Source organism: Channa argus, chromosome 22 (genome assembly GCF_033026475.1).
Source record: "Channa argus isolate prfri chromosome 22, Channa argus male v1.0, whole genome shotgun sequence".
Taxonomy (NCBI): Eukaryota; Metazoa; Chordata; class Actinopteri; order Anabantiformes; family Channidae; genus Channa; species Channa argus.
The window spans coordinates 4,443,063-4,459,529 of NC_090218.1; the positions used below are offsets into that span (position 1 = coordinate 4,443,063).

Sequence of the window (16,467 nt, forward strand, 5' to 3'; positions counted from 1 at the left end):
TTTGTTTGATTTTTTGTTACTATCCTACATATTTTCACACAGATAAAGTTTCGGAGCATATAGCCTATTGCCTTTCCCCCCACTGCAATTATTTCATGACTTTAGTTAGCCTTTCAGGTTATTTTATTTGGATTCTAAAACAGAATATAAGCAAAAACTAAATGACGGTGATTGAATCAAAAATGTACTCATCCATTACAGAAGTAACTCACAGTAGTCCTAATTAAAGGAGTCCCAAATAATGTTGGATCGACGTTTTTTAGGTGAAAATATAGAAGATACTTTAAAAATGTTTTACTTGACTTTTTATTAGCTAAATTGTTTTACTGCTAGTTTTATTTAAAATAAAAAGCATATAAAGTACGTCGGTTTAGGAGTTTAGTGAAGTACGCGGAGCTCATGAACGCAACATGGGTGGAAGGTGGGTTTTTGTCGTCTCTCTCTCTTAACTTTTTTTTGGGGGGGAGGGCAAAGCATTTCCTCTTACCATTTGCATCACAGCACGGAGTAAAAACCCAATGGCAGCTGTGTAAAAATAATGAGAAGTGAACAGACGTGGAAGAGGATGCTACGCTTCCAACTAACACAGTGGAAACTGGACGTTGCGGAAACAGGACGATAAAGTTCATTTTTGGTTTTGCAGCCGATGTTTGACGTAATTCTTTTCCGGACATCAGGAATAGGCTGGAGTGTGGAAAATAGGGTTTTCCTTATCTTGGACTTAAGGGAAATTTAAGAAAGTGGAAGTTGGGAAAAGCACTTACAGCAAGTTCTCTTCAGTGTCCAGAAGTCTGCTCTGATGCAGACAGCGGCTCATTAGACACATTCCCACCCAGAAGGGGGAAAAAATTGCATCTCTTTTCATTTCGTGCATCTCTGGGTCCTTTATTACCCCTCGCTTTCTATGATCAACTTTACTTTTTTTTACAACTTTAACTTTTTTTTTTTTTAACTTTTCTTTTAGTTTAGTTTAGAGATTTTAGTTTCTTTGGGCTAATTTTAACGACTCCGTCGACAGTTTTGGACATGAACGGACACAGAAGAGACGAATTATAGGAGCCGTTTTAATAAATAAGGCCTAGACGTTATTATTAAGATGTTATTTGGGTGAAGTCCTTGGAAACTCGTAACGAAAGCCCAATGAGTGGGACACAGTCAACACTCACTGACAGGTATGCTGCTCTCTTTTTACTCTTTAGGTTCTGTTTTACAACAGTATTTGTTGAAGATTCACATGGTTTAGCAGTCAGTTTAAAAGGCGTTATTTTTTCGTTTATGAATGGAAAGTTAATTAGCTTTAACTGCCAATCAAACAACAACAAAATAACAGTAACTTAAGGACGTGTTTATTGATGAATAATACAAATAAATAGCCCCACTGGAGACTTGTAAATCTCCATTTAGTCTTATGGTCATTTGGAAATGAGTTAATAAAGCCTCCCCCTTTCCACAAAGTAGCAGTTCAGTACATGTTTGGAAAGTTAGGTAAAAGTTTCAAATACAAAAATTTCTCAGGAGTTATACAACTGTTCCCTCTAATAAGTAAATAAACAAAAAGAGGCAGCGGCTTGGTTTTTCTTCCCTGGAGAATGTATTGTCTTTGACTGTTGAGGCCCCTGAAAGCTTACCTCCCATAAATAGCTTCTGCACATTGTTTTGTTTGTGTCAAGTCTCACCTTTAATTCGAGAAGGTTTTAGTCAGTTATTGAAAAATGTGAGATTTTAATGCAGGCGAAAATGCCCAAAGTGCAAATATTCAAAAGTAGCTGGAAACCTGGCTACAAAATGTTTCATTGACAGATTTTGTTTTAACATTAACATCCTTAGCACTAAGAGTTTACACACTGGCTCTGAGTTGACTGATCGATGCCATTTAGATCATGGCGGAGTTGTCTTCCAGTATTGTAGCGGCCCTCGTGCAGAGCAGCTAACTGTGGAAGGTGGCCAAGCTAAGGCTAAGACTAAGCGGCTAGCTTGAGTCCTAGCAGGCTACAAGGGGAGCAAACTTCCAAAATGGCAGGCGGAGGAGAGAACACCTCATACACCGCATAACCCTGAGGACATCAGGAGAGGGCGTGAGCGTTGCCATGTTGTCAACCCGGCCGGTGCTGGATCTCATAGTCCTGAAGGACCTCCAGCCACCTCGCTACATGGCCCTTGGCTTGAAATTGAGCAGCCAGGCGAGAGAGGCGTGGCCAGTCATCAAGGTGAACCTGGTGCAGAGGAGGCAGGGTCTGAAGTGCCGTACAGCTAGGACCACCGGCTAGTGACGCAGTAGTTGTGCTCTGCGTGACTCAGGGTGCAGCTTTGTTGTTGTTGTTGTGGTGCGCTGGTCCTGGCTGTGCTGCTCCCAAGGCCATCTCTGTTGACGCTCCTGGCCAGCCTGGGTTAGAGAGTAGCTGCCGAGGACCCGAACTGGGGAGCGGTAGTCTCGATGGGGCTGCTGGGGCCATGGCTGTGTGCTTCCAACTGCAAAGCGTGGAGGGCGGCGGTTCGTGTCTCCCGTAGTCGAAAGAGCAGTGTGTCAGCCGGGGCACAATGGCGCTATCAGGTCGGTGCAGGTCACTGGTCTTCCGCCCAGTCCCCTGCTTAAGGAAATCCAGCAGCACGCTTCATAATTCTCCGATGCTTCACTCCATCTAGGCATCTACTAGACAGTCGATCCTCATTCTATCACCAATGTAGTGGCATCCAAAATGGCAGGCGGAAGAGAGAAAACCTTTGCCCACCCGACTGCACGACCCCAAGTGTCTCGAGCTAGCTATCATGAGACATAAACACACAGCTCTTACCCGTTTTGACAACTACACCTGTGACCAGAGATGGCTGAGTTTATTTTGGAACTCTGAAACGGGCCGGTCACCGCGAGGGTCACTCCTTTACACAACACTTTCCGGTGGCGTACATTTAGTTGAATTTTGGCAAAATTAAACCTAGAAAGTAGCAACCGGTGTGGAAGACCAGGGAATTCAAGTCTGTGGATGACTGGAATATTGTGAATATGATAAAGAAAAATCATCCAGGGTCTTTGCTATTAAAGGGTTTCTTTTCAATGATAAAGACTTCATGGCCACAACTTCATAGGAATTACCAAAAGATACAAACCCCTAAAATCTCAAACAGAAAAGTCAGGTGGCAACAACACACAAAAGGAGACCGGTAGGGTTGTGGAACACAGGTCTATGGATGAATGAAAGAAAATCCAACGCTAATAAAATGATGGAAAGAGGAAAGTATGGAAAAAAGGAACAGCTCCTGGCGCAAAGCATCACCTCATCCTTCAAACATGGTGGTTCAGTTACAACCATGATGTATATGGCTGCCAGTGGAAGTGGCATACCGGCATTTTTTGATGATTTCAATGCTGATGATAGAAACAGGAATTCACATTCAGTGTGCTCAGGCTCAGACAAATGCTTACTGGACAACATTTCATCATTCAGCAGGAGAACAATCCAGACAAACGTCCATATAAACATAAATCTTTTCTAAGTGAAGGGGGTTGAGTATCCTTGCTGCACTAAGTCAGTTGCCTGATGTTAGTCTGACTGAGCTGCATTTCACTTCGTGAGGATCAGAGTAAAAGAATGGAGGCCCCACAAGTCAGAGCTACTGGAGTCTGCAGTGAAGTCTTGGGAGAGCATCAGCAGCAGATGTCTCTGTTGATGTATCTGGAGGAAAGACTTTATCATATGAAATATTAAATATGTTATTTTTGTTTAACTGCATGTGCTCAGTAACCATTTAACCTAAGTGGGGAGTCTATTGTTATATTTCAACTAGAGTTTGTTGAGTCACAAAGTCTAAAGAACATAAAAGTGTAACTTTCTATATATTCACCTTCATGAATGCTTTTCCAAATGTTGCCATTTATTTTGTGGCTGGGTTTAGCATTCTGTAGCTCTTGAGTGTGTTGGTAGCAATTCACAACTACTGTATATGAACCATCTTTCTCTTGAGTTGGAGCCGTATAATGTGAATTGGTGTATAAAACATTAGCTTTCAGCTTTTCAGATTCCATCCCACATAGCTCACTTGTATATTTTTACACTCAGTAATCAGGAGTTTCCTCTGAGGAAAAGCCAGAATAAAGGCACACATGACTTTCTCAGAAAGTCAAATAGTCATTTGATTTCTTGACCTTCAGCCTGCAGAAAAGCTCGATCCATTCATGTGCCTTGGTGCTTTTTACAACAATGCACTCCTTCTGAATAACCTTTCTCTGCAAACAAAAAAACCTTACAGGTCAAAATTCTTTAGGTGAAACTGGAAAGCAGGACAGGGTTAAAGGAAAAATCTATTCTCAAATAAATTTCACAGATAAATCTGCAGTATCAAATGATATAGATTTGCTATTTTCTCCATATGACTGAGGTAGACTGTAATAACTGTGTTAAATGCAGACATATTTTGGATGAAATTCTGTGTCAACTAGAACTAGCCCGTTTTCCTCTCAGCATGAATGTTCCAACTTCAAAAAGAGATAGCTGATGACAGTCCATTAACATAACATAAAAGAAAACATTAGCTGGCTTACAGTTTCCAAAATGAAAACAGTTTTAAACAAAATTTTTTTTAAAGTGATAGTTTAACATTAACAGTCAAAGTGCACATGCTGTTTTTCCAAGAAAGAGTTGTGAAGAGATGGTTTAGTGTGGATAGATACATTGTTTAACCTTTGGAGAGATGAAGGCTAGCCCTTTCCCTTTGTTTCCACTACTTATACTAGTCTGAATTGACTTATCTCTTAAATAGAAGGTCACTTGGCATCTAAAGGACAACATAGAAGGTGCCTTGAAATCAAATTAGTACCCTCTGTTTATGTGTAAGCTCCAGGCATTTAGAAATGACTGATGATTAACTCAAAGCATGGAGGTGATCCTCTTGTGTAGTGATGTAAAAAAAAAAACAAAGCCTCCTATTCATGGTGGTGAATGGGTGATCTGCATGGGCACTCTGATTGCAGCAAACTGTGAGGTGGTGTGTGTTCTGACACCTGTCGATCATGTTTCTTACAAGAAACCCTCTCCACCACCACGTGAAAACCCCCCAGGTGGCATTAATATTGTAGCTAATCAATATAACCTCATTAGGAAAGGAAAATATGAACATGATCACTTTAACAATTTAAACCGATATTATTGCATTAGATAAACAAAGCTATTGAATTATCTTGTGGCCCTAATGATAACATATTCCACACTTGGCAAACGAACATCTCTCAGATACAGATTGATGCTTCTGCTCTATTGCAACACGGTGATTTTGCTTCGTTGCATCTAAACAACCCACCTGCCTGTGGATTTTGAAGGTAATTACTGAAGCCTATACTGCAAAAAGAATCCAGTTGCCTGGCAACATTTGTGCCAACACCAGCAGTGGTTAGGTCACTTATTGGACGTTTTTCAACGGTTTCTCAGTGACAAGAATTCAGTTTGAGCTGCCTGCTAGGTTTCTCCTAACATTAGTGATATTTCACTGTCTGGATGTGACATCCCCCAGCATGGGACATGTTCTCGGGTCTGCCTGGCCTCAAGGGATAAAACCCCTCTCCCTTTGCATACGTCTTATTGGGCTCACAGTGAGAGTAAGTTACTGACAGAACAGGCACAGAACAGTTCCCTGGGGTTTGGTTAGAAGCAGCTGCTTTTAGCCCTTTAAAGGAAAATTTAGTTTTGTTACAACATGGGATTTATTTTTGATGCCTAGGCTTTTATCAGTTCCAATAACATTGTACTCACCAGTGTAATCTGGGAACACAGAAACATTGCTAAAAATAGACCCAGTGGGGAAGGAAACACAGGGTCTATCAGATGGTCTGCTGAGTTTTCAGCAACAGGTTACTAAATCTATCAAGGCAATAAAGTGTGGTTGCACAAACTCTCCATTTTCCAAGTTTGTGACTACATAATTTGTCTGTGAGGAATTATTAGCAACATTTCAGTGGTTCAGATATTAAATACGGCTAAAGCGTCTGCTATTGTCAGATCATTTGACTGCAGGTTTCTCCAAATGTTATATTACTTTTATCCATCCAGCCATTATCTTTAACTGCTTATCCTGTTCAGGGTTATGGGGGCTAGAGTCTATCCCAGCTGTCACTGGGTGAGAGGCGAGTACACCCTAGACAGGTCACCAGTCTATCGCAGAGAGACATTCACTGAGAGATAAACATTCACACCAGTAGGCGATTTAGAATCACCACACCACACTGTGGGAAGAAACCAATGCGAGTAAGGGGAGAACATGCAAAAGGCAGCAGCGGTAACCGCTTCACCACTGTGCGGCCACACATTACTTTTAACAATGTGAAGTAGCTTTGAATATTATAAAAATGTATTTTGTTCTTTTGCAAGCAATCACAGTTGCACCCATTTTACACAACAATTTGCCAGGTGTTGTGGAATTATTCAAATTAAGTAATGTTTGACTTTTGGCTTTCATTGCTTTGGTTACTTTGTGTTTGAGGCTTAGAGAAAGACAGGGATTATTAACAACGACCTTATAAAAGTATTTGCCAATATTTGAATAGAAAAGCACACAATACACCTGTACAGATTTATTAAGGCTTTTGCAACCATTTTTTAGGTGCACATGCAACATATTCTACAACAAACATGAGATGTATTTTTTTTTTGTACCCTTCTCCTTATTGTACATGCCTTTTAGAGCAGGATAATACAGATACTAGGTGGAGAAAAGTTAACAGAACAATTTACTATTCCCCTGGATTTACTAAGATCCTGCATTTTGCAAAAGTAAGGTAAGTTTGGATCAATATTAACAAATTCCTTATACATTTACCTCAATAATTGTATCTATATTACATCTTTATTAGATCTGAGTTGCTGGACCTCTAGTGATTTTGAAGGTCAGTCCCAAGTACAGCACAGGAGTTGACTACATAAGAAGCTGCTATATTAATAAATTAGGAGCTAAATATGTGCAGAGCGAAGCACTTGCATATTGGGCCCCCAGTGTTTATGTGTAGAGATCAGGGAGGCAGTGGGACGCAGCTGAGAGGAGGCTACAATAGCAAGCTCTTCACTCTGCCATTGATTTGGATCATTTGAAACGGATCGTAATGCTTTTGCCATTAGGTATTATTGATTTGTCTTTACAGTTCAACATGTTCGAACCATGATGCAATTTAATTAAGTATTAACAATTTTCACTTCCCTTGTCGGGATAAGATTTTTTTTCTCACTTGTCTTCTTTAGTTTGCTGTAAATTTAAACACACCTGCTGTTGTTTTATCCGTTGTGTTGAAATTCTGAGTTTGACAGCATAAAGCTTAGATTTAACATGTACAGTAAATGCGTAACCGACCAGCCAGGAACGTGCTTTTTTCTTTGCCACACAGTTTTGCTGATCTGTGTATTTTCCCGCCTGCCGACCTCCCCTCTCCACCCAAGCTCTGACGGGAAGTGGTGACATCACTGTTAAACAATGTCTCTCAGGCCCACCAGGCAACTGGCCCTTCCTGACTGACTGACAATGCTGCTGGTATCAGGACAGCTTCCAATCAGACACTGTCTACTGTCATGCTATATCTGGACCACAATACTCTTGAGATTAGTAGTGTTTTACCTCTACAATGAAAAGCCTACCATGTTATATTATTATAATAATATAATAATTATTATTATTTATAGCTGTGTAACTCCAGAGTTCTCCTTAAATGTGAAATGGTTGAGTTAAAGGACATTGTTTAAAGTTAGAGAGAAGACAAAGGGTCTTGTGGGCTCAGTCATGATTTGGCACCTACCACTGGTAAAGCCACTCTTGATTTATTGATATTGTTGAGGATGGATTTTGTTTTTATATTCATTGCGTTGTGCGATCTGAAAAGCCCACTGTTTGGAAAAAAGAAAACCAGTTTAAGAACCCAGATTTGTTATGGTTATCTGAAGACACCATAAATGCTCCAGTTGAGGACGTTTTAGTTTTAGCAAGATTTGCAAGAATTTAGCAAGAATGTACTGGGGCTAAAACAGACTGCCCAGCCAATATCGGCTCTGTTAATTATTGCCTGTGTGTCAGCTGTCTTGACATATGATCGGCACAAGTTATTCTGCATTAAGGAGCATATGGAAGATTTTAGTAACACTCCATAGCCAACAAGGCGTTCATCCTTTATGACTTCTTAATTAAATGACACATGGATTCCTGATGGAGACCTGGTAGCAGGAACAGGAATATACCCATCTGTATGAGCTGTACCCTCCGGACTCCTCTGTGTTTGGTACCCCGCCGGGCCCCACGGCGAGGAGGAGGCTTGCGCTCCTTTACCGGAGCCATTTCCACTGCAGGCTAATGAACACGTACTCGCTCCAAATGAGATCTACTGTATCTTGATTTACTGACCTTGTATGTTTCTAGATGAGTTCTCTGATTTTTATAATTTACCATAAAATTTCGGAGCATTGTAATTCTCGGGAATGTTAACCTTCACGTCGATGACCCTTCCTGTTGCGTGGCGGCAGAGTTTTTACCCTTACTGAATCTTTTAATTTTAATCATCGCGTCTCTGGTACCACCCATAAACAAGGCCATACTTAGTTTTCCAGGTCTAGTTTGGCCAGATTGAGGACATTTAAATGAGTGACCACGGTTGTGTTTTATTTAATTTGTCTGACAATATGGTGTCTCATACTAACAAATTGCTGGCTCAAAGACGTATCATAAATCACGCTGCGCTTGGGGGGTTTTCTTCTTTTTTGACCCCATCTCCTTTTCTGAGTGCAGACCTTTATGAAATTTTAAACTCTTTCGCTCCGGTTAAGCTTTTCTCCGTTTCTAATAAAGAAAAACCCATCCGTGGATGAATGAAGCTATTTGCAGAGAGACTGCCATAAATGAGAGCATCTTTTGAAAGGCAGTAAGTTAGAAGGGCAAAGACCGCATCTTAAAAGCGTAATTGTAGAGCTAAAAGAAATGTTAAAGCAGGTTAGATCAGCATACGTCTCTCATCTGGTTTCATTAAACAAGAAATATCTCAAAGTCGTGTTTGACACTCTCCCAAATCTTGTTTCACGTTCAGCTCCCCTGTGCCTGTGTAGGCGGGAGATGACTGTAATAAACCTTTTTGTAGGTAAATGTCAAGACATCAGGGCTTGTATTAACCTCAGCTCAGAAGGCCTAAAAAATGATACATCATCTGCACACTCTTGGTTCTCCTTTACTCCTGTTATTCTTCAGGATGTAAAGGTTTTGATAAGTGAGATTAAACCATCCACAAGTCCTGATAATATTTCACCTATTTCTTTGATTTTAAATGTGTTTGATTCGATTGTTCCCTGGATTGTGAAATTAAATAATCTCTCACTTGAGTCTGAATTAGTCCCCAGCTATTTTAAACACACTATTGTTAACCCTATTCTCAAGAAGCAAAATCTTGGCCCTTCTGAGCCTTAAAATTACAGGCCAACATCAAGGCTTCCTTTTGTTAAAACTCTTAGCTACCAGTGCTAAGACTTTTTCTAACTACATTTTATGAAGCAGAAATATTTTAATCAGTTTTTAAAATTTCAGTCAGGTTTTCGCAAAATGGATTCCACTGAGACCGCTTTAGTTAAGGTCTCAAATGACGTAAGAATGACTGCGGACTCTGGCCGCTACACAGTCCTGCTTTTACTTGATTTAACATCTGATTTTGATACTGTGGATCATAGAATCTTGATAAACTGGCTTCAGTCTGAACTGAGGATTTCTGGGTCTGTCCTCCAATAGTTTTCTTCTTACCTCAGTCATCGAACTATGTGAAGAAGAACATTCCTAAACTGAGGGAAAACGTTATCAAAAGCCGATCTGGAAATTATTATTCATGCCTTTATTTCTTCTCGTCTTGATTATTGTAATTCCGTTTTTACTTGTTGTAATAAGTCAACTTTAAATCGATTCCAGATTGTTCGAAATGCTGCAGCGTTGCTTTTAACATTAACCTCTAGAAGAGCCCTTATTACTCCGGTTTTATTCACACTTTACAGGCTGCCAATCAAGTTTATAATTGATCTTTTACATTTTTTTCCTAACATTTAGAGCACTACACAGACAGGCTCTTCAGTACATTACAGACCTCTTGACCCCATACTCTTCAAAGCATCCTCAAGTTAAACCGTCCTGATGGTTCCATAAACTGGAGGGACCTGTCTTTTCAGGCTGTGGCCCCCAGACTCTGGAACCCTATCACTGCCTATGGCTGTATCTCTGTATCTGATATTTATTTCTGTGTTATTATTTTACTCTATATAACTGCAACTTATAAAGCACTTTGTGATTTTTATCGGTGAAAAGTGCTGCATAAATAAACCTGGCTTACTTACTTACTTACTTACTTACTTACTTACGTACTTACTTACTTAATTACTAAAGACAAACAAAGCTTTATTGTGATGTATGACAAAACCTGGCAGGAACATGTGCTCCTCAGGGAACAGATTCACTAATTTACTGATGAATGATTCCCGGTCAGGCTTTAAACTTTGTCTGAGGGGATTGTTGAGGTTCTCAGACTGCTGGATAATGAACATGGCTCACTGTGACTGTTGTGTCTGGGTGGTGCTGGAAAACTTTCAAAAATGTGATTTTGTTGAGTGATTCAGTTTGTAGATTAAATAAAATCAACTTCTGTAAAGATTCCAGTATTCATATTTTGACCATTTTGTGCTAACATTCATCCAGCATTTGGAGTCTTACATGTTTTCCTGCTCACATTGAGCTATTACATAACTCTTGTGAGTTCACAAGTTAATTGAGTTTAAATGTTTGTGGTTGTATTGCAGTGGGAGCCAAGGGGTTTCAGATGCAAAGCTGCAATGGGTTGCCAATGGAACAGACATAAAATTATTAATTTTATAAAGTGCTATGAATTATTAACCAGAAAATTGATTGTCTATGTAAAGTTTAAGGCTAACAAGACAAACATTTTTGTATGTGTAGCCAAAGTCTGATATTTCAAGAGCTCCATTGTTGTCAAAAATAATATTACCAAGCCACAATGTTGAACTTGGTGAAAAGACCCTTCAGACCAAATAGCACATACCAAAAAAGTCCCAATTTTGTGCTTTTCCCTAAAACAAAAGTGCCCACCATTTTTTGGAGTTCAGTGGTTGATCATTTTTTGTAGCAATGATTCGATAGGGAGATTTTAGATGCGGATCCTACTGAAGCCAAAGATGAGCTCTGTGACTCACCAAACATTGCCTATGGTGAAACTGAAGGGGACTTTCACATTCAGAGAATTTAAAATAAAAACAAAGTTTGCATCATTTAAATAGAAAGATGTACAGTAACAGCAGGGGCTTTGATACAGTAAGATTGTTCTGATTTTTGTACAATCTGATTAAAAATATTATAAAGCAGTTAAATAAAAGCTGAGGTCCTCCCTCTTACTTAGTTACTACCCACTAAGCAAGATGCAGTCATGTCTTATCAGCTGCTAATCTTCTCCAACCACAGTAATAGGCTTCGTATTTGACCTTCCACCCACATAAATGCAAACAATTATTTTAGAAAATCCCCCTTAAATTATCTTAATTAACCTTTATTTATAATTTTGACAGATGTGTTGTGTCTGAGAGAGTCAAATCAGTTCCCCCTGTTTAGTCATTATGACTCAAAGAAAAATATTCCTCCTTCTGTCTGACATCTCTGGATTTGCTTAATTTCATCTTGTCTCTGCGCTGTAAGGATAGTTTAGACAGCACAGTTCAAACACCCTGGGAGCTGTGTTGAAATTTCCTACAGGCAGCCTTCTGTCTCCCCTTAAAGACACTTGTTTGCCTCCTCCTCCCATTACTTTCCCAGCCTTCTCCCACATTCAGGAAACTGGAGCACAGCCAAAAACCCCTAGTCTCCGTTTCCGGGAATCTGTCCCACAAAGCCACAGTATAGTAAGTTGGCTCTGACGTGGGAGCCATTGTTAAAAGCCCAGGGCCCCCATTGTCCAAGGGAGGAACAGCAGCACAAACAACCCCCCCTTCTGTGGAAAGAGTAGGAGGAGCTTAGGGGGGGACTATGAGAAAGAGACTCTGCTATTAATATGAACCACCACAAGCTCTCAAGAGGGAAATATATATTAAAACAGTTACTTAATACAGAAATTAACATGGAGCTTACTGAGGCCATTTAATTCGCAATTTATTAAAAACTGGATATCAGCATCGTAGCATAAACATGGAGTTATTGTTTACTTTAACAGACATGCATGTGTAGCACACAGTATAAGCAAAGTGAACACCCCACTCTCTGCCCTGTCACCTGACATGTCGTCTTCTTCTTTCTTTTTTTTTTTTTTTACAGTTATCCAGGTATCATTGAAGTCTAATTGGTATCAGGTAAAGAAATAAAAGGGTTTTTTCAGGAAGATTCATTGTTAACTAACTTCACTTATATACCACCTTTTGTACAGATTAATGCAATTTCAAGTGCTTAAGAAATAATTGAAATCTTAAAGAAAGGTGTACCAAACAAAGACAATAAAATGTAAAAACAGTCAAAACTTTGATAATGATGCCCATAAAACAAGAGTATTAAAAAAACCCTCCTGACAAGAGACATAATTACGCTACAAAAAAAACTGACATACATGCTTTTGCTTTTGATCAATGGTCCAATGGGTTTTTTTTTTCTTCAACACCTGACGTTTCAGTTCGAGGCTTCATAACACTCCAAAACTTAAGCTCATGTTATTAAAAGAATGGCGGATTCTGATCTTAGCATTTCTTTTTTTCAGCTACCGAGGGGGGACAAATTACACAATCATTCTTAAGTGTTTACAGTACAGTATATTTTGGGGGATTTCAGTATGATCATAACTCTAATCTAAATTGGCAGGAGGATATTGCTCCAATGCTTTGAAACTGTCCAGTCAACTGTGTAGCTGTCTATGTGTCATTATTTTGACATTTGTATATATGGCTGTACTTCTTTTAAAATTTAATGAAGTTTACATGTAAATTTTAAAACGGTAGCAGTGAGCCAGGAAACAAATTGGGGCTTTGGGAAAAAGTATTGAATCTGGTAATCAGGTATCTTTAATTTATCTTGAAACTGTACATATTGTTGTTCCCTATATTTCTTTATTTTGGTATGTTTTAGGTTTTCCTATGCTTTTGTTTTGTATTTGTGTTCTTACTTTGCCTGATGTCTCTCTAGGACCCCAAACATTCTCAACAAGGATCACACAGACAAGAAACTAAAGAGTGACAAATCCACTGTCTCCCTCAAACATGAATTTGACCCCACAGGTAAGACACAGGTTTATTTCTACTCTCAGTTTTTAGTGCAGAATTTTCAATCATTTGAGAGTTTCTATATCTTGGAGCTGAACCAAGCAGCAGTATGTTTCTAATCTGAACTTTTCAGCAGCATGCTGCTTTCAAACCTAATAGTCTGCTTTGATTTTAAACTATTAGACTTTTGATTAGCAGACGTATTTTAGTTTAGTCAGACACTTTAACATTTTCGTTCACTGTTTAAATTTTATTACCAGTCATTTTCTGGTTCCAGCTTTTCAAATCAGCTACTGCTTTTGTTTCGATGTTTTTCGGCTTTGCATTGTTGGTCAGACAAAACGGCAAAGCTCACTATCTCAATTAAGGATATAGGAAATTAAATATTAAGGAAATATTAAGGTATTTTTTACCCTTAAACAATCTTTCTGCTTTTCATGACTGAGGCTCACTCTTCTTATTGGAGAATTTTAAACATGTATGCTTCATTGCTAAGTTTTGTAGTTTTCTCATTCATTGTAATTTATTGTAATTTATAATGACAACCACCTGAACCTCTGGGCAATGTGGGTTGGAGCAGGGAAAGGGGAGACTGTGCAGATCAGATTGGATTGATTTCTGGGCCTGTGCTCCTGCAAGCTCATATTTGCTGTTGTAGCTTTAAGAACTAAAAACTAATATAAATAAATTATAGCATTAATCAGAAAAAAAACTGTGTTTGCAGCTTGAATTAAATAAGTAACAAAGACTTTGCTTTAAGTGAAATATTTTTGAATACATGCTATTAAATAAAGTTAACTCTACTATATATGCAATCTATAGCAGTTTTTACTGCAGGTATTGGAGGGGGGCAGTACTCGGATACAAGTTGTGAAGGTAGTTGGCAGTGGTTGTAGGGTTGACATTAATCCTCCCTGGCCTTTTCCTCACCCTGGAGTCTTGAGGCTCCCTCATGAAGGCCAGAAGATAACCAATTATCCACTCAGCTCTCCCAGATAATACTTTGATCTGGGAGAAGGAAAAGGTTTATGAGTCACTAAACATCCTCAGTGGCTACAGGAAGAACATCTGTAACAGGGCTTTCTTAATTCCGCAGATGTTCTTTGCAGATCTCAGGGCGACCTCAAAAAGTAGGACTATGAATATATATGGCTCAGCTGTCTTTACAAACGCCGCTATTTTCACAGGGTGGTACGACTTGGCAGATTTGAAAAGCAGTAGCTGCATTATCAGTGTCAGTTATCTTCTCATTTACACACATCAGTTGAATCATATTTTGTGGTACAATACAAAAAAGTACCATTGTTATAACACAGAGAAATATTTCAAATTTTTATCTAATTGCGAAGAGATTGACAATTGTTTTTTTGACTGAAAGAAACAAAACAAAACAAAACATCTGCTGTAAAGTAGCTAAACTAAAGGGCGTAAGGTTGTTGAACTAATGTGGTTTGTATTATTTGTATTGTAGTGTCCCAATCAAAAACTGAAAACATGTTACACCATCTATTTAAGTGCTGTTTAGTGAAAGTCCTGGCTTCCTGAGGTCATTGACCAGAGTAAAAATCTTTGACCCTTGTAAAATGTTTCCAAGATCTTACGTAGTTATTTGCTGATCAAGGTGATTGAGGTTAGTCTTTGTCCAGACTTTGTGGGACACTGTATACCATATATTAAACTATTTACAGTGTCAACCAACAATTAGCAGTGCCGCTCTATACTGGTTTGCATCCCTAAATCTGAGTAAGAGGGACAATTTAGATTTGTTTAAAACCTTTTGTATTCATATGGAGACTTTTCTATACAATGACCAATGAAGTGACGAGTAATAAGATCCTCTTTCGCCGATGCCAATTTCTGTTGGAAAAAGAACAAGCTGCTATTTAAAAACCTTTTCTGTTTGTCATTTCCTGTGTTGAGAATTTTCCCACAAGCGAGTCCACCATACAATCACTACTACAGATTTTCTGTGCCAGTAAGGCAATTAATAGAACAGTATGAGGCAAATCTTCATTTATTAGTTACATACGTAAATACTGATTTTCATTTGATGTTATACTGTTTGTGAAATGTAAAAGCATGTGCATGCACTGTAGCTTGCATGTTGATTTAAAAATCATATGAAGAGTGTGAAAACTTTTATGACAAAAGTAATCAACATGTTCACTATCATCAGTGGTGATACTTTTTGCTTAATTAAAACAAAAACATGCATCATCCTTTTCAAATTTACAATTTGTTTTAGCAAGCAGTGTAATGGTGTGTGTGTGTGTGTATGTGTGTGTGTGTGTGTGTGTGTGTGTGTGTGTGTGTGTGTGTGTGCGTGTGCGCATGCAGGTCTTGTCCAGCGTTGTGTAATAATCCAGAGAGATGAAAATGGCTTTGGGCTGACAGTGAGTGGAGACAACCCTGTGTTTGTGCAGCTGGTCAAAGAAGGTAAGATCACAGACACAGACACACACGCACGCATGCATGCACGCACACACACACACACACACACACACACACACACACAGAGTACACTTGTAGCAGCAAATCTCTGACTGTTCTGTCTTTTATATTGTAGATGGAGCTGCAATGCGTGCTGGAGTTCAGACAGGAGATAGGATTATTAAGGTTGGCCTTATTTATTTATTCCTGATGTCAATTCTAATTCTCGTGTTGAGCCAACATTTGGTAAAGTTAGCTAATGATCTTTGTCATCACTAAAGGCCTACTAGTATCTTCAGTTGAAAGTGTGTTTATTGTGAATCACAAACTGGAAGTGATTATTTGCAGAAACAGATGGTTAAGGAACTGACACACAGTCAGAAAGTGAGAGGTGGATTACATTCATTGTTGTTCTTGTTCTTATATGAGGTTATTGATGATAACAGACGTATATATGTATGTCAATGACCTAAGTCTTTACACAACATGGTGTTTTCAAAAACTCTGTCCTAAACCTTTTTGTTTTCTGACAGGTTAATGGGACCTTAGTTACACATTCAAACCACATAGAGGTTGTGAAGCTAATAAAATGTAAGTATGCTCTTCTATCTTTGAAATGCAATTTCATGTATGAATTACAATGACTTGTATGACTAAAATGTCTCTTTAAAGGGGTGTTTTATACCTAAAGAACCCAGGTTTTTCCACTTGCTACTTTGCTCTTCAGGTATCTAAGCCATAAAAATTCCCACTTAAGCAGAGAGGAGGAAATGTCAATAGGGGTCTAAAAATGAATATTGAT

General features: G+C 38.9%; 1 protein-coding gene across 6 annotated transcripts in view; it reads left to right on the top strand.

The window, feature by feature from the left end:
- Positions 1-491: 491 nt before the first annotated feature.
- arhgef12b (Rho guanine nucleotide exchange factor (GEF) 12b) overlaps positions 492-16,467 on the top strand; it is a 33,180-nt gene continuing 17,204 nt past the window's right edge. For all 6 annotated transcript variants that reach the window (XM_067491790.1, XM_067491792.1, XM_067491794.1 and 3 more), the window contains exons 1-5: positions 492-1,172; positions 13,159-13,250; positions 15,573-15,671; positions 15,802-15,851; positions 16,199-16,256. In XM_067491790.1, the coding sequence (XP_067347891.1) occupies positions 1,141-1,172; positions 13,159-13,250; positions 15,573-15,671; positions 15,802-15,851; positions 16,199-16,256 (331 nt within the window). In that variant the 5' untranslated portion in view covers positions 492-1,140. The remainder of the gene's footprint in view (positions 1,173-13,158; positions 13,251-15,572; positions 15,672-15,801; positions 15,852-16,198; positions 16,257-16,467) is intronic.